At 38.6% G+C, this 25,448-nt stretch overlaps 1 protein-coding gene across 1 annotated transcript in view; it reads left to right on the forward strand.

Annotated features, from left to right (window-relative positions):
• LOC105822803 (electrogenic sodium bicarbonate cotransporter 1-like) overlaps positions 1-25,448 on the forward strand; it is a 146,246-nt gene that overhangs the window by 105,653 nt on the left and 15,145 nt on the right. The window contains exons 4-8 of the mRNA XM_012659832.1: positions 1,029-1,186; positions 7,619-7,706; positions 10,036-10,190; positions 10,827-10,940; positions 12,944-13,118. Of these exons, the coding sequence (XP_012515286.1) occupies positions 1,029-1,186; positions 7,619-7,706; positions 10,036-10,190; positions 10,827-10,940; positions 12,944-13,118 (690 nt within the window). The remainder of the gene's footprint in view (positions 1-1,028; positions 1,187-7,618; positions 7,707-10,035; positions 10,191-10,826; positions 10,941-12,943; positions 13,119-25,448) is intronic.

Here is a 25,448-nt window from a genome sequence, read left to right on the forward strand (position 1 = left end):
AACTCTCGGCAGCCTGTGGCTCAGCTGATACGCTTTTATTGAGTTCACTCTTCACGCAGGTGTTGGTGAAGTCCTGGTTTTCTTCCTCTTTTTCACTGTTCTCTACCCATGTCTTCTCCTATTCCTGTAAAAGGTAGAGCGGCCTGGCGTTTAGATCCTGCCCCCCTTCTCTGCCTGCACTCGCACCCAGGACTGTGCCAGTCTGTCCCGGGGCCCCGCATATTGTTTACCTGGCAAGGTCTCCCAAATGTATGCTTTCCTGCTCTACCTTTCTGCTTGGACTTCTGGTAGGTAACTCCCACCTGAAACTTCCAAAACCCCTAATTGTGGCCTTCCAGGTCCTGCCACCTGGTCCCCACTTACCTCTGCAACTTCATTTGCTGCTGTTTTCTCTCTTTTTCTCCCTCACCCTCCACCACACTTGACTTTTTACTATTCCTGTCAAGCTCCTTCCAGTATCCAAGGCTTTGCATTTGCCATTTTCTTTGCCTAGAATGTTCTTCGCCAAGATCTTTGCTTGGCTTGTACCCTTACCCTGATGTCAAATGTATTTCTTTAGAGGCCTTCCCTGGTCACCCTGTCTAAAATAGTACCTTCTTACCTGTTTTATTTTGTTTTAGTACTTACCACTACTTTAAATCACATTTTGTTTCTGCCCTGTGGGAATGTGAGCCTAAGGAGGGCGTGTAATTAGTCTATCCATCCCTGTATAAGGCTTAGATCATTGCAGGGTTCATAGTAGACGCTCAATAAGTTTTCAGTGCATAAATGAATATATAAATGAATGGAGTTTTACTATACATTGTTTTATATGTAAACCATGTGACGATAGCCTCAATATTTTTGAATCCAAGGGGCAGATAAATGTTTATTATAATAGAATGGTTAAACATAATATAAAAGTGGCTAGCTAGAACATGTTGCATGTAGATTTATATAAAGGAATTTCCTGTGAGTGATACATGGGATGTCTCTTTTTGTTCCCCTCTCTGGAAATAAATTGTGTTTCCTTGGCCCTTCCCATGCAGCTGAAGAACAAGTTCATGAAAAAACTCCCACGTGATGCAGAAGCTTCCAACGTGCTTGTTGGGGAGGTTGACTTTCTGGATTCTCCTTTCATTGCCTTTGTTCGGCTACAGCAGGCCGTCATGCTGGGCGCCCTGACTGAGGTCCCTGTGCCCACAAGGTAAGCTGTTCTCTCACCTGTTGGGGTCTACAATGTGCTTGTAGGGAAACCTCCCTCTCAGGCTAGAAAATCAATAGAACGAGGATACATACAGTGTAAGCACATCCGAGAGCTTTAACCTGAAGTAATGGCTCACTCTGACTTTTATACTGTCAAATTACTTGGCATTTACATAGTAATAATAGCAGAAATTATAATAATTTATGGGGCAATGTACTAGTCTCTTCTTATGAATTATTCTGCTTAATCCTTACAATAGTATTTTAAAGTACAAACCATAGTTATCCAGCTTTACAGATGAAGAAACTGAATCTGAGAGTTTAAGTAACTTTTCCAAGTTCATACAGTTTTAATAAACGGTTCAGAGCTCATAGTTGTTGTCATTTGCTCTATGTTGTATCAGAAAATTGGTAGTAGGTTCATACATAACTGCATGTATATATGTATATACACGCATATGTAAAAATCATTAAGCTGTACGCTTAAATTTGCATATGTTACTGTTAGCTGTATTATGCCACATACATTTTTATTTTAAAAAAAAGCATATCAATATTATGACAATCATGTACTCATTACACTGCACAATACTTGAGAAGTCATCCTCTTCATCTCCCTCTAGAGCTGTGCTCCATAGAGTTAGGAAGTTTGACTTACAGAGTGCAATGAGTTGAATAGAAGTTAAGGTTTCACTTAAACTTGTGCTGCAGAATAGTTTCAAGAAACACTTGTAATCAGGTTGACATCAGAAAATTATCATATGAATAGAGAGAGTGTGTGTGTGTGTGTGTGTGTGTGTGGGTGGGTGTGTGTGTGTGGTCCCAGGTCCCAGGGCAAGGTGACTTTTTCCTCTTCTTCAGGTTTCCCCATGTGATGAGGAAGGGTTATGGATCCTCCTCAACTCAGATGGTCTGAGCATGATTAAGCAACCGACAGTGAACACAGGCTCAAGGTTTGTTTTGAGCCCAGCTAGGAGGAAAATTAGGAGAAAATTTTCTTAAGACCTCTCAATCGGTAGATTACAGGCCATCCTTCGTGATCATACCAGGTACTGTTTGCCCATGTTTATATATCTTAGACCCTTAAAAGAGGAATGATACATAAGGCAGTCATTAGACAAATAGCAGGGAAAGGAGATGATCGTAGCTTATTCAATTAACGGTATTATCATGATTTGTGTTTTCTGTAACTGAGCTTTTTCCTTGAAAACATCCCAGCAGAGCCTTACAGTTCTGTCTGTGCGATCACCTGCTGAATAGCTGCCCCTATGGCTTTATTTATGTCTTTTTGGACTAACTTTACTGGGGCTCGAAAGAAAAAAAATGTGCTGAGAAGTATTAAAGAAAATTGCTCTTGCTTTTTCATTTTATTACCATGTTTCCTTAGACGCTACAAAAAAAAATATTTTAAGAGCCTTTTATTTAACAATCATATGCATACACTGAATAGCAGATCAGGACCATTTTTGTGTCCTGCTTATCATCTGCTCCTGTCTGGCTCATTTCCTTTCTTCTGCACTGGAGGGAAGTGCTAGTCTCGAGATGAAATACAACATCGTTTGAATTAACAAAAGGAGCCTAACGATTCAAGGGAATGTAATTCAGTACTGTTATAAAACTATTTCAGGGCAATAATCTGAACAATACATCCTTGCATGTTAACATTTTTCCAGGAAATAGTTTTATCCATTTGCTATCCTCCAAAGCAGTGCAAGCTGTAGTCACCGGGCAGCGAGTCTCATTAGCTTTTTTGTGTGTGTGAGTAACGTGAGGACATTTACAATGGCTGCATCCTGTGAAATCCAATAAAGGCAATCCCACAAGGAACGTGGCAGTCTGTGAAAGGCTGCGTCTGGATTCCACGATGTGCTTTAATGTACACGCTACTCTGTTGTGCTGCAGGCAGACCTGAAAAGTCTGTTTCTGTGCACATCTTTTAACGAGCATTATTCCTTTTAAAAGTGGCAAAAAATTATGCTTCTATTATTACTATTAGTATTTCTAATAAACAGCATTACTACCATGGACCTTCTAGTAGGTGTGCCTCTAGCAGCTCTCCTTTCTTGTGTAGAATTCACAAGTTTTGCTGTGGTTGATCTGTTTTAGCCTCCGCTTGCAGCTGGACAGCTGTCACCTGGTGGATGTCTGTCTATGTAGGGGCCCTTCTTGCCATTCATGTGAGAGCAAACAAACGCTGCTCTTTGATCTTGGTGCCTTGGTGGGAAATGTTTATGATTTTCCTAGCATCTTGCAAGCACTTTTCTTGCTGTCATCTTATATCTGTCCACAGAGGCCCCCACTCCCTCGTATTTTTGAGCTATACAGGAGAAATATTCTTACTACCATTTTGCAGTTGAGAGGTGGAGGTGAAGGGAAGATTCACTGTCAGTGCTTGGAATAGAACGGCAGAATTTTGACTCTGAGGCCAGACTTTTAGGAAGAGCCTAGGGAGATACCTCAAATGGATTGGAATAAAATATTTTAGGATTCTCCCACAAAGAATAATTTAAAAAACCCATATTAGTTTGTCCTTTTCTGATCTTGATTTGTATGCCTGAGACAAATGGTTATTTGTAAGCTTTAGTCCTTTTAAAAATTTGCGTATTTACCTTTTTAGTAGCATAAAATGTATGTTAACATATATTTTATATTATAAGTGATTATTTCTCCAAAAGAAATAGTTTGTGCTTAATCATCAAAACCATTAAAAAAAAATATTAGAGGGATTGGGATGGAAGTCCCATGAGTTCCATTTTGTCATGTTCACAGTTTAATTGCTAGCTCTTGTTTACTGCATGTTGGTTACGATGGGTTTGTGGTTCTCATAAATCCACTGTGGAAGCTACAGTTTAGGCACATTTTCCAAAGCTGCTGAAGATGAATAATGGGTTATTTGATGCACTTTTGTTTTGAGAGAAGGGAATAAAGGATTGGTACATGCTGAGTTTATTCTAGAAATAGCTGTGATGTGTCAAGGAGAGAGATACACATCCTTTCTGAAAAAATTGAGTGGTTTAGGAAAGCTGGCTTCTTTTCTGATATTATGGTCTTTTTCTGCCTGTAACTATTTTGTGAATATGAGTATAGGCCATTGGTTCCAGGCGTGGATCATCTGGTAAGTACTTCTTTTTGTTGTGGAGAATGCTAGATGCATCCTCCCCAGGCATAATTAACTATATGAAAAACCTCACAAAAGTAGAAAAAGGCCTCATGATGATGCTTGAGATAACCAGGCACTATTAAAAATTCTAACTCTGAGTTATTTCTGTTTATGAGTGAATAAAAAGAACTCAGCAACATAAATTAATAATTTTTCCGAGCTGTCAACATTGCTGTGCCCTTTCAGCCACACAAATGTGATGTTTACCCTAATTTGTTAATAAAGGAAAAAGCTTCTGGTTAAAAATAACATCTGTCCATTGACAAAAAACATCTTGGGTCATGCAAGGACTTTTCAGTACATTATAAAAGCTGAGTTTGGCAGGATGTACTTCGATCATAAAAGTCACAGCAGCTTTCACTTCTTGGAGGGTTAAAGGGGAGAGAGCATGCTTCAGGCAGAGCGAACTGCAACTTGCTGGGTTGTTTGGTGTATTCAGTTTTCTCAGATCTCTCATCTTGTTTCAATAATGCAATCCGTATTAGAAGCTTCTTAAGGGTCTCTGCTCCTACAAATGAAAGTCTTGAGATGATTTTAAGGAGCTAGATTTACTGAATTGTTCCTGATTGGAGTAATGTGAAAATTTTAACTATCTGATAGGTCGCCATGTTGTTTCTCTTTGGCACTTGGTGATAATTCCACTAATCAAGGAACCTCTTTTTTAAAAAATTAAAATTATATTACCCAGGAAAGAGGAACACTACCTTTGTATCTAGGTTACTGAACCAATATAATTCTTGTATAGTGGATTTATTGCTATAATATGTTATATACACCTTTGATCTGCTGCTTCCATTCATTTTTGGTTGGTGCTATTTAGCAGAGACCAAAGAGTAAATATTTTATTGAAAACGTATGCCCTTATCTCATAGGATTTAACTTGGAAGCTCTATTACTCTATCAGCTCTCGAAATAGCCATCATCGTCTGCCAAAGTTTATGCTTGAGGACTATTAATGACTGAGAGTGTTTTTCTCACTAACAAGACAGTATTTTGGCTTTGTTCCCGTACAGTCAACCTGATAATTAACTCATGTCAGTTGATAAATATATTTCCATAATGTGTATTTGTAAGCTATAATCGTGATGGAGGTGCTAGGAAGAGGTAGGAAAAGATACAGAGAGGTTCTGGGAAAGTTTTGGATATGAGACATTACTGAAAAGTTAATATTTAGATACATTGAAATAATACACATTGGAAGCCAGAGAAATCCATTATTTAACAATGTGCTAAGTAAAGGATCCAGGTGGTAGCTATTTTCCCTCAGGGCACAGCATCTTGCCCTTTTTGCCCAAAACTACAACCTTATTGTCTCGTTTGACAGCTGGCCATTTGTAGACAGGCAAATGGAATTGGGAAATGTGACCAGTACTACTGTCTCTTAATGAGATTTATATTTTGCTTTAGTGATAAAGTATTTTTTGGCATTTGTTGCACTCAAATCAGTGATCACTTTCTTTAGAAAAATCCATTTTACTGTCATAAAGAAGCGTTTTATGATACTATAGGTATATAACTCGGGGTTGGCCTCAAAGGAAGAAAGATTCTAAAGTATTATCAATTGAACCTTCACTGAGAGAAGAACTAAAATCCAATTCTAATAACGACTTCCTTCATACTTGAACAGACTTTTGTGCCTGCTGATTGCTTTTGCTGTTTCATCTGCTATGATAACACTTGAAAGTGAGTGAGCCGCTTCACTCTAGAACTGGTTTCTAAGCAATCAAGTGCTAAATGGTTTTATGGTTATTCTGGTATAAAATCCGAGTACACTTGCAGACACCTTTTTACATTCTAATTTCTGGGTTTTTTTCTATCCCTTTTGGGTTGGATTTTATGTGAATAAAACTAATTATACATTCAAGGGCATTTTGGAACAGACTCTAACATTTTGTAGAGTACTTCCTGTCAATCTTTTTTTTTTTTTTTAATTTAAAGTGAGGTATAGAAATAAATAAATGAAAAATAAAATTCTGCTACGCAAAGTGCTAAACCATTTCTGGTGCCATAGAAATCTTACCTAAGATTTCTTGTCCCTAGCTTGAAATCGACAAATTCTTTTCCCAGAGTGACCTATGGAAGTCGTCGTTGGAGAGCCTTTCTCTGTTGAGTCACAACCATGGTATATTGATTGGGTGGGTAATATTAGGCAGAATTGTGTGGCGAAAATAATAGGAAGTAAGAAGGCCTGTCTGCTCTCTGTCATTTGCTAGGCACAGACCTGGGTCTTGTCCATTAACCTTCTTCAGCCTTAGTTTCCTCACCATTAAGTGGGACTAGGACACCCGTCCTTATTGCAAAGTGTTGAATGGAAACTGAAATAAGGTGATGAATGTGAAATGGGTTGCAGGCTTTGAAAAGCTGTGCAAACACATGGTATCATTTTTATTGTCCTCATTATCTCCCTCTTTAGGTAAGACAGGACCGATATCAAGGCAGGGATTTATCTAGTGTCACCTTTTGTGTGTTTTTCCATACTCACTCACTTACCAGGTTCCCTCCTCCCCAGTGGAGATGTGTGTCTCTGCCCTTGTGATCAGCGGAGGATTCCTTCCAGCTTGATAAGAGGTGAAACTAAGTGGGGATAAGTTCATTATTGCAAGTTTCAGAATCTGTTTTCTATGGAGCAATACTTTGTGCATTATGGAGAAAAAATGTTTGGAAACAGAAATGTTTGGAAATAGAAACCCACAGAAGAATTTTCACTACCTATGAATGATGCTTTATTCTGAATTTCTCTTATATTTCTCTTTCCTTCCTTTGGCTGTCACCACGTGGCTTACTTATAGAGCACTTGGTTTTTGCTGACTCCCAATCACCTCTGGGTGAAAACATTTCTTAAAAGTATGGAGAGGATCATTTGTCACTGCTGATACCGAGTGAGGGCAAGTTGGAGAAATGTGAAGATGTGCTAAGTCTTTCTAGTTATTGTGCTTAATGGGTTTGCTCCAAAGATTCTGAAAGTCAGTAGAAATGGAGAGAGAAAAGAGTTTAAAAAAGAAAGATTGAATGACTCGTAAAGTGCATAAAATGCACCCTTCCTGCTCAGCAAAGAAGCTTCTCAGGTTTCAGTGCTAAATTCTCTTTTGCCTCTAAATAAACTGAACAACAATTTGTGTTTCACCATAGCGTGAAAGAGTATCCTTCATATTATCAAGAACATTGCCTTTATTTTCAGGATGAATACTATACCTAACCTTTTTATGAACTAAAATAAATGTTGACTTTGATGAAATGTTTGTTATAGCCTTTGCTTCTCTCCTTTTCCATTAGGTTCTTGTTCATTCTCTTAGGTCCCAAGGGGAAGGCCAAGTCCTACCATGAGATTGGCAGAGCCATTGCCACCTTGATGTCCGACGAGGTAGGGAATCAGGAAGATGGGGTTCTGTGAATGTCCAACTTGGGTTGTTTTCATACTGTGGATTGGCCATCGCAATGTATTCAATCAGAATTATGTGGTCACCAGCCTTCCTTATTAACATAAGGTACAGTCATTTGTGGCAAATGAGCTAACTCCTAGTCAGTTTTCAAAAAGTCAGGCATACATTTTGTTTTGGATTCTACACTCTGTGCTGGAATAAACATGTTTTCCTTCCTTTTTCTAAACATTTTCAGTTCTTGAAACTGACATATGTTAAATACTCTTTAAAAAGATCAAGGTCGTTGTATTAACATAAACTTTGTTTCTACAATGTTTGATATATCAACTCTGGGCATTCAAATGTACATATATTATTTCAGAAATGCTGGGTTCTGTAAAATAATGCACTGTAAATTGGATAGTGCATTTTTCTTAGGTTTATGTTTTTATGTTCACTTATTTTGTGAGAAGGAATGATACATATCTAAAATGCATTAGCAACCATTACAGCACAGTATCTAGTACAGGTAGTTTGGAATTATGGCCTCACTGTCAGGACAGCTAGAATGTTGTTGTATGCATTTTAGACATGACCAAACTCTAGACTAGTCCCATAGGAGGAGAAATACTGTTAGAATATAGGAGCATTAATTTCTGCTTTTGTGTCTTTCTATTATAATTTATTATTTCCCCAAATGTTTTGCTTTTGCTTCAGTGCTTGATTTTTCAGTTTTTCCATGTGTTAACTGGAGAATAGGGTACTTTTCTCCTTAGTTATAGAAGTTCTGTGTGGTGATTTTCAAGTGGTTACTTTATTCTGGAGCTGGGAGCATTGAAGCATGGCTATGCTGTTTTTTCACCTCAAGGGAACATTTATTTCCCTCATCTCAGTGGTTTAATTTATTTGTTGTTGTATTTTTCCAATTCTTTTCTTTCTCGTTAAAATCCTTCCTCCTAAGATGTATCAACTAGGAATGCTTTAGGCTGCAAGTAACAGACTTGTAGTGAATTAAACAATGTGGGATTTGTTTTTCTCATGTAATAGGAAGTTTGGAGGTTGATAGTTGTTGGGGTTGGTATCACTTAACTGCTTAATAATAGATCAAGAGCTAAGGCTCTTGCTTTATGGTCTTAAGATGGCATGTTTTTTCCTGTCAATATGGTAAAACAGCATTGCCTACAATCACCTCCAGTCATCTCATCTGCATTCAGGGTAGGAAGAAGGACGGGGTAATGCTGGCTGTATCTGTCTCTTTTAGCAGATATTCTAAAGCTTTCTTAGATAGCTTTTTCTTATGTCATTGGTTGCAACTGTTAATCTTTATCTGCAGTGTTGGCTGGGAAATCGCTGACTTTTCAGCCTCTGTAGTGGCAAATAGCAAGAGAAAATAAGGTTTGAGGATGGCTGTGTCTGCCACAGATGATGTGCTGGCGTTTAGTGTCACCCTCCCCTCAACCCCACTACGCTTAGACTGTTAAATGTCACTTAGTCGATAGCTTTAAATAATTCTTTCCAGGAGAAGAGATTTAGTAGTAATCTTTAAGAATAGGTAAGGGAGTTGAACAGGGGCCATCTTCCCTTCTGAAGACCGAAGAATTTGACTTATGAAGTGTGAAAAACTTAGGTTATGTGTAAAGAACTTTTAGATCATCAGCTCAGCTAAAAGAAGAAAGGAACGGCTGACAAAAAGGATTGTGTACATTTTGCAACCTCCTTCTTGGGGGATCTGTATAAAAGATATGAAGCATTTGATGCCTTGCCTGGTTCAGTTATTGCCTTGCTAAAAGACAGACGATCACCTATTTATGTCCCTTTGCTTTATGTCCTGCCAATACAACTCAGATTTTTCTTTTTTTAATATCTCACATTATTTGTGTGTTTGAAAACTGCAGCGTTTGGGTCTTAACCTGGCCTTAACACTCAGCTTGAACTTTTCCTTCTTGAATTATCAGCAACTTATTGTCCCAGGAGTTTTCATCTCAGGGAATAACTCTTCAGTATGTTTCTCCAGACCGTTTTCATCTGGCTTCCAGAGCAGCCATATCAGGAGTGGCACACACCAGCGGGAACTGGAAAGCAATGTTGCTTTGCAGTATTGGCAGGAAAGAACACATAAAAAGCATAGCTGTCTCCTTATGCCTCTAATTCTATTCTTTGAGATGATAATCTGAATACCGACATATTTCGGGCAGGCCGAATGGTAGGAATAAGGAAGCCTGGTTATGGTAAAATCACTGTGGATTTCGGATTACATTCTTTGGGCTTGACATGGTGTGAGGCTTGTGGAGAGTTCTCTTGTGGATCAGCACATCCCCTACTGTTCTCTAGGTGTTCCATGACATCGCTTACAAAGCAAAAGACAGGCATGACCTGATCGCTGGCATCGACGAGTTCCTAGATGAAGTCATTGTCCTTCCGCCTGGGGAATGGGATCCAGCGATCAGGATAGAGCCTCCTAAGAGTCTTCCATCGTCTGACAAAAGGTAAATTATCATGCAGTTGAGACTTTTCAGTTGCTGGGGTAGCCCTGAAAAGGCGGTTTTGTTAAAGAAAGTCAAGTTGGGCTATCGCTCTAATATTTTCAGGTTCTCATTTAACTTGATGTATTTTCTCAAACGAATTACTTACATGCCTTGATTTCACATTTCTTTGATACTATAAAATAGATGTCATATATTGTGATGTTCTTCAGTTATTGTATTATAAATTAGAGATCTTGGATTATGATATGGGAAGATAATCACAGACATTCTTTGGGGATGTTTTGGGGACGCCCTGTACATGTGGAAAGATCAGTTTGCTGAAGTCAAGTCCTTCTAGATTCATGAGGTTAAGAAATGGGGTGAAATAGTTGAGGAGAAACCATTGTCTGGAAACCTGTTATTTCCCAGGTGAAGGAGCTTCCCTGTCATAAGATACACAGTTCATTGAACTTTCCTTGTCATCATTTATCTTGGTTCTCTTGTACAGCACCTCCAGAACTATCTCTCAGGATAGCAGGAAGAAATAATGACCTTACTCCATTTCACTCCGTCTTTCCATTAGCCGGGGCAGGATACAGCTAAGGGGCCAATAGAGCAAGTAAACTAATAGACCGTTGGGCTCTGCTGTCTTCTTAGAAAGAATATGTACTCGGGTGGAGAGAACGTGCAGATGAACGGGGACACACCCCACGACGGAGGCCACGGAGGAGGCGGCCACGGGGATTGCGAGGAGCTGCAGCGAACTGGACGGTAACCCACAGATCCTTTTGCGCTGGTGACGAGGCTGTCCTTAGAACTGAATTTCTCCCCAGCTTTCTAGCAGCAGTTTATTCACTGGTTTGTCCATTCGTGCCTGTTTGCCACAGGTGTCGGGGACATGGCGGTGAATTAAACAAAGCCCACTGTCCTTGCGGGAATGGTGGGAGACGTACAATGAGCAAATAAAGCAAATGTGGCGATGGTTTGATGAGGAAAATCAAGGCAGAAATCGGGACTTTTGGGATGGGAGAATGGTATTGTGATTCTAGGTAGAGCGATCAGAGGGGGCCTCACGGAGAATGGTGAAATTCCAGGAGAGCACTGGCAGAGGTGGGCGGATAGGGGGCCTGTGGCCAGGGTGCTGGGTATGGATGGGACTCCGGCCAGCGACGGCGGTGGAATGATGAAGGGGATGCCAGACCGAGGCCCAGAGAGACGGCAGGAGGACTGATGAGCATGCCAGCCTCCCCCTCTCGGCTGTCTCAATTCCATCTCTTCTGTACGTTTGCTCAGAAGTGAGGAGTGACGTGCTTCAGAAAGGAGCAACTCACAGGTCACTGCTGGGCGGATGGGAATTCAGGTTTCCCAGCTGCTTCAGCTAATTTCACAATAATTCTTCCTTCTCCGCTATGAGGTTTTTCGTCGTATTTTGGGTTAAGTAAAATTTTCAGTGGGATACTCATTTTGTGAAGATGCAGCTTTTCAAAACCAGGGTTTTTGAAAACAAAAAGGTATGTCATTTTAATATGCAGTTGAATCTTAATGAAATGAAGTTATTTCCTTCTCCTGATGACCCACTTGGGTTTCTCTCCCAAACTGACAGGAAACTATTTCCCTTTTATTCTTAAAGAATAGAGAACATAAAACATTCTTTCCTTACCCCCCACCCTTTTTTGAATGGTTCTTTGTAAACTATGTCCATTAGGAATATCCTTTTCTTTTTCTACAGACGTGAGTTCTGGGATTTAATTTTTTAATTTAATATACTGTATTTCATTCTTCCGTGTTTCACCTTTCCTGAGTGCGTCGAGTGTCTGCAGTAGACCCAGTGCCATGCACAGCTCTGAATATGCTAAGAAAACCAAAGCAGGGCACTGCCTGGTGGATGCCCAGACAGACAGACAGACAATGCTGATACAGTGTGATAGCTCAGACAGGAAATATGAACTACGAGTGCAGGGTCAAGACTTCAGAGAACTGTTGAGCTTTGGAAGAGGACATTCTAGGCGGAAGGCCGAGGTGTGAGGTCTGGTTGGGAGGGTGAGCAGACTGATCTATCAGTCACTCAGCCGACCTGCTAACGCTTGGCCTGGGCTCAGCTTGCACCTGCTTCCGTCACGCACCCGCATGCCTTCCTCCCTTAGTTCCTGCAGGTCCTTACCCCACAGTCGCCTTCCCAGAGGCGTGTTCTGGCCACCCTGTCGAAACGTTTTCCACCACCTTTTCTCCGGTATTGCATAACCCTCTTCCCCGTTTAATTTTATGCATTTTCCTTATTTATCTTGTTCATTGTCCACCCCTCACTTCTGCCCCCAGAGTAAACTCCATGAAGGTGGGGCACTTTGGCCTGTGTTTTCCACTGTTACATCCTCAGCACCCAGAATAGTGCCCGAGTGTGGGCGTAAGCATTTGTGAGATGAAAGAATGAATGAATGAGTGAGTAAATGAATGAATGAATGAGGGTGCAAAGCACGCTCTAGCAAGGTTATAAAGGGCCTTATAAGATCTGTGTGCATATTTGGATGTTTTTCTTTAGGAGATGACGGATTTTAATTTATCTGCACAGTTCACTGTCATCTAAAGACCAACTGGCTGGTCTTTAGGGAATGTAACACCTAATTTGGTGACCAAAAGAGAGAGAGGGAGAAGAAAATTTATTCCTTCATAGTTTTCCGGTTTTATTTTAAGACATTAAGTAGTATCTTGTCGTTGATTCAAGCATTTCAAATATAAATTCTTTCCCCTGTAGTCATGTTTGCCTTCTCCCTGTCCAGGTTCTGTGGTGGACTAATCAAGGACATAAAGAGGAAAGCACCATTTTTTGCCAGCGATTTTTATGACGCTCTGAATATTCAGGCTCTTTCGGCAATTCTCTTCATTTATCTGGCAACCGTAACTAATGCCATCACTTTTGGAGGACTGCTTGGGGACGCCACTGAAAACATGCAGGTGGGTATGGTTCTGGGGTGGACACAAATAGTGCAGCCCAGATCGCCTTCCTCACCCCTGCAGCTCGGCTCGGAGCAGATGGCCTTTCAGTTACTCAGCGTGATTTTCTTTCTTTTGCTGGATGCTGCATTTTACTTTGCTTCTGGCCTGCTGCTGTATTTCCAGCATTTTAGTAATTACAAAAATAGCTCGATGAAATCTGGCTTGAGTCACAAGTGGGGAAAAGAAGGGAAGGAAATGAGGATATACAATTCTATCTGGGCAAAAGCATATCAGCTGCTTTAATTTTGTGCAGTGTGCAAGGTTTAGATCTTCCACTACCTTGAATATACGGGCCATGTTCTGTTAAACTGGGTGATTACACTTTTTTCAGGAATGTGCGATTAGCTTACTTTTACATGGGAGCATATAGAGTCATCAAACAATTGCGTGATTTACTCAAGATTGGATTTGCATGTCTGCCGTTAGAATTTGGCTTTAATGAATATATGCAGAGAGTTGTTTCTTCCACACCTGGACCTGATTCTCATTAGGCTGTAAGGACTCTTGCTTGACTTATCTTGCACAATTAATTATAACCGCAGTTTGTTGGTTACTTTGCAGGTGGTATTTGCTTTCCTATGGCAACAATAATGGCTAAAGTTTTAGTGATATAAAAGATGTTTTAGGTTCCCTCAACCAATCGGGAAAATATGTACAAAACTACTTTTAATTGATCCGGTCATTAAAATAAATAGTTATTATGCTAGGTGATGGATGCAGAGTAGTGAATTAAGCTGATATTCTACAAAAAGAAACAGATTCAAGCCCTTTTCAAATTCTGTCCTCCCACTTTACTACTTATTATTGTTTAACCTATGTGACATTCATAAGTTCTACCAGCCAACTTTTTTTTTTTTTAAATGCAGCTAATTCCAAAGGATTGTTTTTCTTCTACTTCTGTTTTCTTTCCTGGGTACATTCATGTTCTAGATTTTTGCCTGAATACAAAAATAAATCGGAGACTATAACATGTATGTTGACTCAAGTAGAAAGTCAGAAATCCCTTTATACAATTGTAGTTTGTTAAGTGCTCTTTTCTTTTTTAACCTTTATCTATTGCTGCGTAGCGTGTTAACCCAAAACGTAGAAGTAAGCGTTTTATTGCTCTCTTTCGTGGTTTTGGTGGCTGCTGGGCTCAGCTGAGTGGTTCTCTTTTTGGTCCCTCATACACTTGCCATCAGATGGCCTCAGAGGTTGAAGTCGTACAACGGCTTCCTTACTCAAAGTTGGTGCCTAAGCCTGGACGTCTGGAGTAGCTGGGCTCTGGCCCTCGCCACGTGACTTTCCCCATGGCCAGCTTGGGCTTCCTCACACCATAGGGCCGTGATGACTTCTAAGAGCTCCTGCACCATCAGAAAGAGGCAGTTGCCACTCAGCATAATTTGTTCCCATGCAAATGTGGACCCAGTATTCATTTTCTGATTTTTGAAGAGAGGCTGAAAATTCAAATTCTTAGTGAAATCTGGTGATTTAGAAATATTGGCAATTGATTAATCTTTTTTAAAATAACATTGCGCTGGGCAAAGAACACATACCTCTCTGTTACCAGTGAGAGACCTGCAGCACAGGCTGTAGAAAGCAAGCCTGGTAGGACACAGTGATGAAGTACGCAAAGAGAGTGTTTTCCCGTTACTTCCTCATTCGTAAGACAAGAATGAATAAATTCAATTGTAACAGTGATGTCAGTAACATATCCAAGCTGGGCAGCTCTTCTTCATCTAAATGGCAGCACAGTGAATAACTAAAGCAGACCATTCAAGAAAACACGCAGAGAAGAGAGCACCAGGGCTGCACCCTGTGGCCAGCTAGAGGAAGGTAATACAGGCAACCCCGTGTTAAGAAAATTAAAGCGAGCTGTGATTTTAAAAGGGTGGTAAGACCAAAACTGTCTTCTCTCTGTCAGAATGTGTAGAGACTTTCTTGTGCAGATATGTTTTAAACTTTTTTTTTGATGGACATTCTTCTCATTGACATTGGGACATAAACACACTTCCTGTGTGTTAGTTTATTGCCTTTTTGAATTGAATTACCATCCCTTTGCAACCTCGTAAGACTTGGCTTTAGAATACTGCATCTGAGACTAGGAAAGAAGTCTGTTCAAGTCCGTTTTGGTCCTTCCTAGGGGAATTAACTTCTATATGAGTGAGTTTTGGGGAAAGTAGAGGACTCTATTGTGTAACATACATAACCTATGTAGTTAACAGCTATTTTTCTCCTCTGTGTTATATGACCTGGGAAAGGCCTTGCTGGAATTATCTATTTTCTGGATTCTAAAGACTTAAATGCTTTCAATGTTTCAGGCTGTTAAGTAGCCAACTAAAATGACCATTTGCTGCTTGTTACTCCTAGAAGTTGACTTTCAAACTTATGAGGGTATTTTCCTGATATAATCTGATTATTAATTATATGAATAGACTTCATGACCGCCATTGATACTATCACTGAAATTGTGAATGCACTGTTTGAAAGGTTTCTGCGAATGAAAACACTTTCTCTCCCCCATTTTTCTCTCCCTTCTGAAGCCTTTTTCCTTTAAAAAAAAAATATATCAGTGAAGCCTTCTTCCTAGACTACAATTTGGTACTTCGTACTTCTGGAAGTCACAGTGGGTGGTAAAAGCAATGAAAAAGAGAGATGGAAAATTAGTGACTGTTAATATATATTTGTTGAACTGAAATTCAACCAAAAGTTTTATCTTAATTTAAGGACTAGGGAGTAAGGTGGTTTAATATGTAGGAGAGTATCTCATGCCTGAAGGAATATGTACTTTGCCATAAAAACATTTTGATTTTCTGGCAGGGGAAGTCTTCTTGACTTGGTATCAGGACAAGCAAATATTTCATGGATTTGGTACTAAGGCCCAGGTCATTTCACAGGTCTATGTCAGAGGTGGTTTCATTCCTTTGCAAGTGTTTATGGAGTGTCTACTGTGCGTTCAGCTCTGTTTTAAGCACTGGGGATAAAGATAGGTGAGCAAGATAGATTAGAATTCTAATTTTGAATCCCAGCTACAGTGGATGCTGATGAAAACAGTCTTTTCGGTGCCCTCGAGAGGTAACAGTAGTGGTGCGCAGTGGGCTTATTTAGGGGACGAAGTCCTCTGGCTTCACTTGGTTTTCTAGACCAAGACTAAGCAGTAAAGCATTGCCAAAGCCTGAAATAATCTGCGGTTGTGTCACACGGCTTCATAAATGTGGCAGTGGGTTATTCTCAAAAGCACAGACAGCTTAAATGAGTCAACTGAGAACAGTGTCCTTGCTTTTAAAGGCAGGCAGCTCAGAGATGGCTCACATAGGGCCTTTATTGTCGGGCTACAAATAGACATGGGTGCTGGGTAGAAACATGTTGTGAAAACACAGATGAGTCACTGCACGGCTGTTGTCTAAGCAAACTCTTCTGCCAGCTTCTGTTCAGGAGGTCTTGCCTGCTTGAAGACATTTACATTTAAGCATCTATTTTAGAGCTGAAATATATATGTATATATATACACACACACACACATATGTAAACATATATAATTATACATATATACATATATATCTCATTGGAAACAGATGATCGTAGGAGCCATATAGATCATTTCCCAGGAAACTATGTTCAAAATAAAACAGATGAGGCTACGATGGCTCCAAGTATAATCAAATCGTGATTCCAACATAGATGATTGCGTGAATTCCCCAATTTGGCGTACACATTTTGCCCACCAGGCCTGCTCTGAGAGGACTCTGGGGCTTACAGAGTGGGTATTCATGGATTTCTTGTTATGTGTGGGCAATTAAAATTTGGCTTGGGCTTCAGGGAGCAATCGAACCACTTTGCCAAGAGTCGACCTTACTTTCTTCTAGGATCCAACCCTGACTTGTGACTATTTCCTGTTCTTAGAGCTCAGCAATGAAGGACTAGAGCCTAAGCTCTCTGAAGTCTGGGACTTGTGCAATATCCTTATTATCCTTTTTATAAGTCCCACCGTAATGCTCTGGTCTCCTTGCCATATTGTCAAGTAAACAAAGGCTTTTCAGTCTCGCCATCCTAAAAATATGTCCCGTTAGCAACTAAACTCTCTGTAACCACGCGTGCCAACTCACTGCATTGTGGAGTCATCCCTCAGTATTAGTGGGGGATTGGTTTCAGGAGCCCCCACCTCCACCCCTTATGGATAGCAAAATCCACAGATGCTCAAGTCCCTTATATAAAATGGTGTAGTATTTGTGTATAACCTACACACATTCTCCTGTATAATAATCTCTAGGTTACTTATAATACATAATACAATGTAAATGCCATGTAAATACTTGTTATACTGTGTTTTTAATTTTATTTTTTAATTGTTGTTTTGTTATTTTTTGTTGTTTTTTTCCCCCCAACATTTTTGATCTGCAGTTGTTTCAATCTGTAGATGCAGGAAGGCCCTGATACAGAGAACCAACTGCATTTATATTCTTGGTTGCTAAACAAGTATGCTGGTCTATTCATTTAAATACTTCTAATTAAATTTTTAAATGTCAACGTATAAATATATTTCACCAGAATTTATCACTGTTAGGGGTTTTTCATTCAAAGAACTGTCAGAATAGAACCTTGATATCAAACTAAATCAATAAATATTTATGGATCACTTAGTCTATGGACAAGATACTGGTAGAAGGAATACTTTTTTGATACTTTGTGGCAAGTCTTGTGTTATTTAAAAATTGTTCTTCTTAGCTTTATGGAATACAGAAAAGTATTTTAATTTAAGTCTACATTCTTGATTTTGAATGACTAAGCACAGTCTAGAGTGAGGACTGAGTGAAGAAAGTAATTTTAATTTTTTTCCAGGAGTAAATATAATCCTATTTTCACAAACCTTTTAGCAAAAGAATACAGTAAGATTTTTAGAATTCTGTGAATTTTGTGGTATTTATGGAGCCTAACAGAGCTCATTTTAAGGGAACTTGTCTCATAATAAGGAACATTTATAACTTGCATCTCCAAATTTAAGACTTTATTTTAACATACTGCTGTGCTGAGAATATTTAATCAATCTGCTTAAGCTGGAAATGTATCATTTCTTATTCACATGTGATATTCCTTCATAAGATAGACACATCTTTTCAAAGCTTATGTTTAACTGATAACAGCAAGATTAAAGCAAATTGATAATTACTTTGTTGAGAACTCTACAATAATTTCAGTTTACCTGAGTGTTGCACTTTGGCACCAAAATTTCCTCCTTGAAGTGGAAATATAAGGTTACATATTAATCTACACTAGAAACATATTCCAGTCTCAAAAGTTAGGTAGGGATGGTCTGTTGGAATGATACAATTTGGTTGTTTTAGTAGGCAAAAATAAATAAGCCTAGTGACAAAGTAAGGATTCTGCATTGCTTAGTTGCTGCTAAAGTTTATTGGCTATTCTTTCTTCCAGGAAGGAAATTTAACTTTAAATAATGTGCTTTACTTCGTGTACAACTTCTGAATTAGATCTGTTTGATAGAAGTTAAGTAATTTGCATTTGGTTTTTTTTTTTATTTGAAAGACCTTTGTCAACTCTATTTTCTTGATCAGAAAGTGATAGTGATTTGAGCAGGGTTGGGGGGGTTCCAAATGATGCTAAGTTATAAATTATTTTGCATTTGGTTAGAAAGTATTCTGAAAATGAGATATAATTGTGTATTATAGAAAATTTCAACAATCCAAAAAAATTTTGTAGATAGTAATTTTGCCCGTAAGCCCATCACCCAGAAATAATCATTATTACCATTTTCATAAACATCTTTCCGTACATTTTGCCATTAATGTGTACCCAGAAAATTGATGTATGGAATTGTACATACATGAGATCATATACATGCTGTTTCATCACACTAGTATTTCCACTTCACTGTGAATCTTTAACATAATTTTAATGATTACATCTATTTATACACATGATGTATGTGCTGTAATTTACTTAACAGACACCCTCTCAGTGGACTTTCAATTTTTCCCGGTTTTCTCCTTTATAAACAATACTATAGTGATTAATTACATTTTCATTCTTTATGAGTACTTCCTTTGGGAAAATTCCTAGCAGAATGATTGCAGGATATGCTATTTTATTTGTTGATATTTGATATTTATAAAGGTTATACCAGTTTATACTTCTACCAGTAATGGACAAGAAGCCCACGTGCCCACACTCTTGAAAAAACAGAATTTTGTCCTATATCCTCATTTTTGTCATTCTGTGGGTTGGAAAATGATGGCTGATTCTTATTCAATTCAAAGTTCTTTGATTTTTTTTCTTTTTAGTGAGGTTGAACATCTTTCACATTTTTACTGATTATCTAAACTTCTTTATACTTGTGTCTTTAGTGTATTTTTCTTTGAGGGAATCTAGTTTTTTTTCTCATTGACTTGTAAAAACTCTTTATATATAATGATATTTTCTTTTTGCTTGTGAAAAATATTAGAAAATATATTTTTCCTAGAGCTACTATATGTCTTTTAACTTTATTTATGATTGCTTTTGCTGTACAGATTTAAATTTTTATATAGTCAAAATCTTCAATTTTTTATAGTTTCTTATTTTCATGATATATTTAGAGAGGCTTTCCCTACCCGAAGATTAGAAAAATATTTGCCCACATATTTTAATTATTTTATGTTTTCATTTAAATTTTTTATCCATCTGGAATTGATTTTTGTGTAAGGTTATACTGACCTCATGTTTCAGATGATCTAGATACAATACAGCTCTTCAAACAAAAAATTACTATAAACTCCCCCATGTCTTGCCCACCCAGTCTTTAGACTTGCAGTTGGAGCTCTTTTGGTGAGGTTTTTTTGGCTTCTACTTTTCTTCAAGCAGGGAGATAATTTGTCTTTCAAGTCTTTCCTTTTTTTAAGTTCCCACTGGGCAGTGTAAACAGAAATCCTGCTTATGACGACAAAGCACTTTAGGCAGAGTAGATGGTAATAAGGATTTGGCAGCCGTGATCTGTCAGGACAGAAATCACTGATTTATAGCTTGTAGCCACACAGATGAAATAAAAAATGAGGGTTGTATACTCAGCCTTCTTCCCCAGTGTAGAAGAATGGTCTGTACAACCAATCCTTAATGCTATTTTGAAGAAAAAGGGGAGGTTGCTTGAATGAACGCACCTCAAATTTGGGCCACATGAGAATCTTCATTCCCTAGGCTTCATCTTTAGAAATCCTGATTTAATTCTTCAAGGTGGAGATAAAGAATCAGTATTTTTAAAAAAAGAAAAAAAAGAAAAGCTTCCCAGGTAATGCTTATGTGACCCAAATTTGATTTAGATACTTACATCATTTCTGCACTTATGTTTTTGAATGTGTGACTTGGCTTGTGCTGGTGACCTGTCATCAGACTCGTGCAGGTAATTCAGATCCGACTGCCTATTTCCAATGGCATTAAGCTGCATCATTTTTCTTGGCTAAACTTCAAAGTCTTATCTAGAAAAACTTAATTTTATTATTCAACATTCTATACAGTTCATATAAATCACCACCAACATGGGCTAAAATTTCTTTTTATTGTTGGAAATAAATTTTTTAAAGCCTGAAATGTAACAATGATGTTGATTAATGCTTTGTCATTTAATGCCACCAAAATATTTTATTTTCCATGTTTTACTGGTTTGCAAACTGTGAAAAAAATAGAAAATCTTTTGTTTTCTTGGGCAGTTGTGCCACTTTTCTTCTTAGCCATTTTTACTCCCTCTATTATTGTCACTCGGCCTCCCTAAACAGCATTGCAATTATTAATCCAAATAAAAAATCTTTAATAAAAATGAAATGAAACAACAAAAGTCATTCTTTAGTGTAATATGAAGATACCAAATTTCAACGAAATCAACGTTGACACCATAAATTTTTAATTTTCGATGTTTTATCATCTTGAATGTACTTGCTTTGTATTAGCCATGACAGGAAATGGTGGCCCTGGCAGCCCTTGTCCCAAGTAGCTCAGATATAAAATACTGTTATTACAAATCATGATTCAATTTTAATTTCTTTGGAGTCTTGCTCCTATGGTCTGATTTCTTTTATGCTTGATTTTACTATTCTGGGACTTGTCCTAATTTTCTTGGCTGTTTTAAAAAACAGAGACCAGGTCCCATTTGTTTATTTTTGTTGTTGCTGTGATTGCTTTTGGGATCTTCTTCATAAATTCTTTGCCTAGGCCAATGTCCATAAGAGTTTTCCCAACATTTCCTTCTAGAATTCTTACAGTTTCATACCTTAGGTTTAAGTCTGTTATCCATCGTGAATTGATTTTTGTGAGGGGTGAGAGGTGTGGATCCTGTTTCAGTCCTTTATATGTGATTATCCAATTTTTCCAGCAGCATTTATTGATTAGGAGTTCTTTCCCCAAGTGTATGTTTTTGTCTGCTTTGTCAAAAATCTTATATCTGGGTTCTCAGTCCTATTCCATTGGTCTATGTCTCTGGTCTTGTGCCAGTATCATGCTGTTTTGGTTACTATAGCCTTGTAGTATAGCTTGAAGTCTGGTAAATTGATGCCTCCCACTTTGTTCTTTTTGTTTAAGGTTGCTTTGGCTATAGGAGGTCTTCTCTGTTTCCATATGAAGTATAGAATTATTTTTTCTAGATTTGCAAAAAATGATTTTGGTATTTTAATAGGGATTACATTGAATCTGTAGATCACTTTGGGTAGTATAGACATTTTACCAATGTTGATTCTGCCAATCCATGAGCATGGTATTGTTTTCTATCTGTTTACCTCCTCTGCTATTTCCTTCCTCAGTGTTTCATTGTTCTCTCTGTAGAGGTCTTTCACCTCCTTAGTTAAATATATTTCTAGGTATTTTATTTTCTTTGTTACTATTGTGAAACGTATTGAGTCTTTAATTTGGTTCTCAGCTTGACTGTTGTTGGCATTTGGGAATGGTACTGATTTGTGTACATTGATTTTATAACCTCAGACTTTGCCGAATTTATTTATCAATTCCAGTAGGGAGAAGAGGAGGGCTAAATTCACACTTAAAAGGTGCAGTGCATGCTGTCTTGGGATTGGGCACACTTGTAGCTCTGACTGGGGCTGTGCAAAGACAATTTATGTAACCAAAGCGTCTGTGCCCCTGTAATATTCTGAAATTAATTAATTAATTAATGGGGACTGTCTTTGGTTTGATTTTATACCCTAATTCAAGCAGAAAATATTCACAAATTGTTTTAGACATGGATTTTGACTTTATAGCTGTAAAGTAAAACAAAGCATTTTGTTTATCATTGTTGAGTCATTGTGTTTAGTAATACAAGGAATGAAAAGAAGCAACTCAGTGTTCATAGTGTTGTCCCCAGAGGTTTCTGTTGATTGAGAATTTGCCCTGGGAAATACCGCAGATCTCAAGAGACTTTTTCCTCCTTTTCTTCTGAGGACTAATTTTAATCTTTTCTTTTTGTGTCAGTCCTTTTGACTTTCTCTCTCACTCCTTCCTCTCTTGAAGGAAAGAGACATGACAGAGACAGGCTGGGAAGAAGGAGGTGAGAAGCACCTAAGCAAAGAACACCTTAGGTTGTGTCTCTGCTTCGTGCAAAGCGAACCCCTTAGCTCTTTGTATATTATTGTTTCATTTAATTCAAGTAATTATCGTGTGAGGTAGCTAGTGATTTTATGGAAGAGACAATTAGAATTTAGGAAGTTTACCCAAGTGGTAACTGGTAGAGCTGAGATTTAAACTTAGATGTCCCTGACTCCAAGACATACTCTTTGTGTTGGGCCACCGGGAGGAGATCTGAGACATCCTCTAGCCTAGCCTCCTCATCCTGTATGTAAATAAGTACAGTAAGTGTATGGTTACTACGTATGAAAAAGATTTGCTCAATCACAAACTATGCTAAGCATTTTACATACATTATCTGATCTAATGTGCATACCATACCTCAGAGCTCAGCTGTCTGTACTCTCCAGAATTGTTTGGGAGTTCGTTCCTCTGAGAAATTGAGTGTAGAAGTGTCTTCATGAGTTATGGCTTTTAAAAATACACACATCCACATGTCGTTTTCCTTTTTTATATCAGTGAATGCTGAATATAATAAATCAGAAAAGAGGTTTTTGATAGTTCACCTTATAAATTGCTTTAAACTCCAGTTACAGCTAAACTAGAGTTATTCATTGCATGAGATTACTTTAAAAATTTCTGTATTTTGAAGAAGCACATGTCAAAATAGTTCTTTGCTCAGAAACGCTGGAAGCATCTCTAAGTTTAAGCAAGTTTCCAGTGCAGTGTGTATAATAAATCACCTGTCTCTGTTTCAAAATTGTCAGCAGCAGAATGGAAACTGCAGTACTTACCAGAGGATCAAGTGCTGAAATAAAAATAATCTGCCTTTTAACAATCGCGTTTCTTCGCATAAATCACAGTCATTTTCTGGAAGAAATTGTTTGGTATCTTTACTGAATGAGCAACAATAGCCATTGACCTTTGATAAGTGGAACCTGGGGTGTCATTTGAGATTTCTTCTTGGTTCCTTCAGCATTTGCTAAATGCCTACAGAGCGCATGGAGGTATGGTGGAGAGCGTGGTGGGAGAAAGAGAAACACGATGACCTTGGAAGACCCTGTTCTTGCCCTCGGAGAGATTAATAGCTGTGTCAAATCAAGTGAAGAATGCTAAATCTCGTATTCCTCCTCTTCTCCTTGCTGTTCTCCCTCACAGCCGGTCACTGCTGTGTTCTGGTCCACAGCAGTGATGAGAAATAGGCCTTCCTCTGTGCTTGATAAAGAATGATGGGGTGTATCTTTGCCTATCACATGTACCCAGCATGTAGCCTGTCCTGCCACATGGAACATTCAAAACCCTACCTTTCATGTTGCATATACGCTAATGTAAGTCATAAAAAAGAAAGATAAATCATAAAGACATAGAAAGCCCACTGTCTGTGCTCAGGGAGTGAAAAATTGGATGTCTAAGAAAATCTCAGCCAAAGGTGCACCTTCACCCTTTTCAAGGGTGGGGTGTGGTTGGGCAGGTACATATGCCGGAGACTCGTTGTGCCACATTGATGTGAATTTGTTCATATCATTTAACCCTCCTGAATCTCAGTGTCTAAATGTGGAAGGAATCAAGACTAACACTATTTATTGGGCACAGGGGAATCTCTTTCTGTCTTCTCTGCATAAATGCATTTTGGTTCTGCTATCCTTGCTTGTGACTCTGATTTCTGTCCCTACAAGGAAGAATGAGCTGGATACTCTATATATGGAATAGCTATAATCAGATGGCGCCCTTCAGCCATGCACTGGAATGACATCCATGGAAGTGGGGTTCCTTACAAGATCCTCTTGCCAGACTTCGAAACTAGGCTTTTCCACGGAGAATGTGTTTACTTGCCATGAGAGAAGCCAGTCTTATTACTTAATCGTCAACCTTGTTTTTTGTCCATCCCCACCCCACTCCAAGTGCTGCTCTGAAGAATTTTTATCTGCTTTCTGAATTGAACTGTCCCCTTTAGAGAGGAAGATGTCCTATAGCTAATGTCATCCTAAGGAGCACGTTGCTGGCTCTGGAGTAGTGTCGAAAACATGTTGAGTAATCATTGCAATAAAGGTCTCTCAGGATGGCTTCTGAGTAGAACTTAGTGTGTTTTTAAGTTTTGAATGTTGATTTTAAAAAGCCAATTTCTTCATAATCATTTCATGCATGTTGTATTTTCTCTAAAAATGATTTGTGAATGAAAAGTCTCTGGAGAACGTGGGGAGAATGGAAAGAGGTGGTTTAGTGAGGCTGACAGGTAGATGGTTAACTAGGGAGTTGGGGGCACAGGGGCTGACGGAGAAGCACTTTAGATCCCCCAGAAATCCACTCTGCTCCAGTCAGGGGGTTGCTTAGATTAAAAAGCTTGTTTCATGTAACATAAATCATACTTCTAAGAACAGGTAATCCGTTGTTTAATTGTAAAGGCAAATCTTCCTATACCATTTTGTTTTAGTATACACATAAAGTTACAGAGATCATATCATTTTGCTCCACTGTTCAGATTAATTTACCACTAAATATATTATTATGTCCTTTAAAGCTATAGAATTTATTCATTTGAAATTTTATTTTATTTTTTTAGAGGCAAGATCTTGCTCTGTTTACCCAGGCTGGAGTACAGTACCATGATCATAGATCACTGTAGCCTCAAACTCCTGGCCACCACACTCAACTATTTTTTTTTTTTCACTTTTTTGTTGAGATGAGGTCTCCCTGTGTTGTTCAGGCTGGTCTGAAACCCTTGGCCTCAAGCAATCCCCCTGCCCTGGCCTCCCAAACTGCTGGGATTACCGGCAT

Source organism: Propithecus coquereli, unplaced genomic scaffold (assembly GCF_000956105.1).
Source record: "Propithecus coquereli isolate 6110/MARCELLA unplaced genomic scaffold, Pcoq_1.0 Scaffold64, whole genome shotgun sequence".
NCBI lineage: Eukaryota > Metazoa > Chordata > Mammalia > Primates > Indriidae > Propithecus > Propithecus coquereli.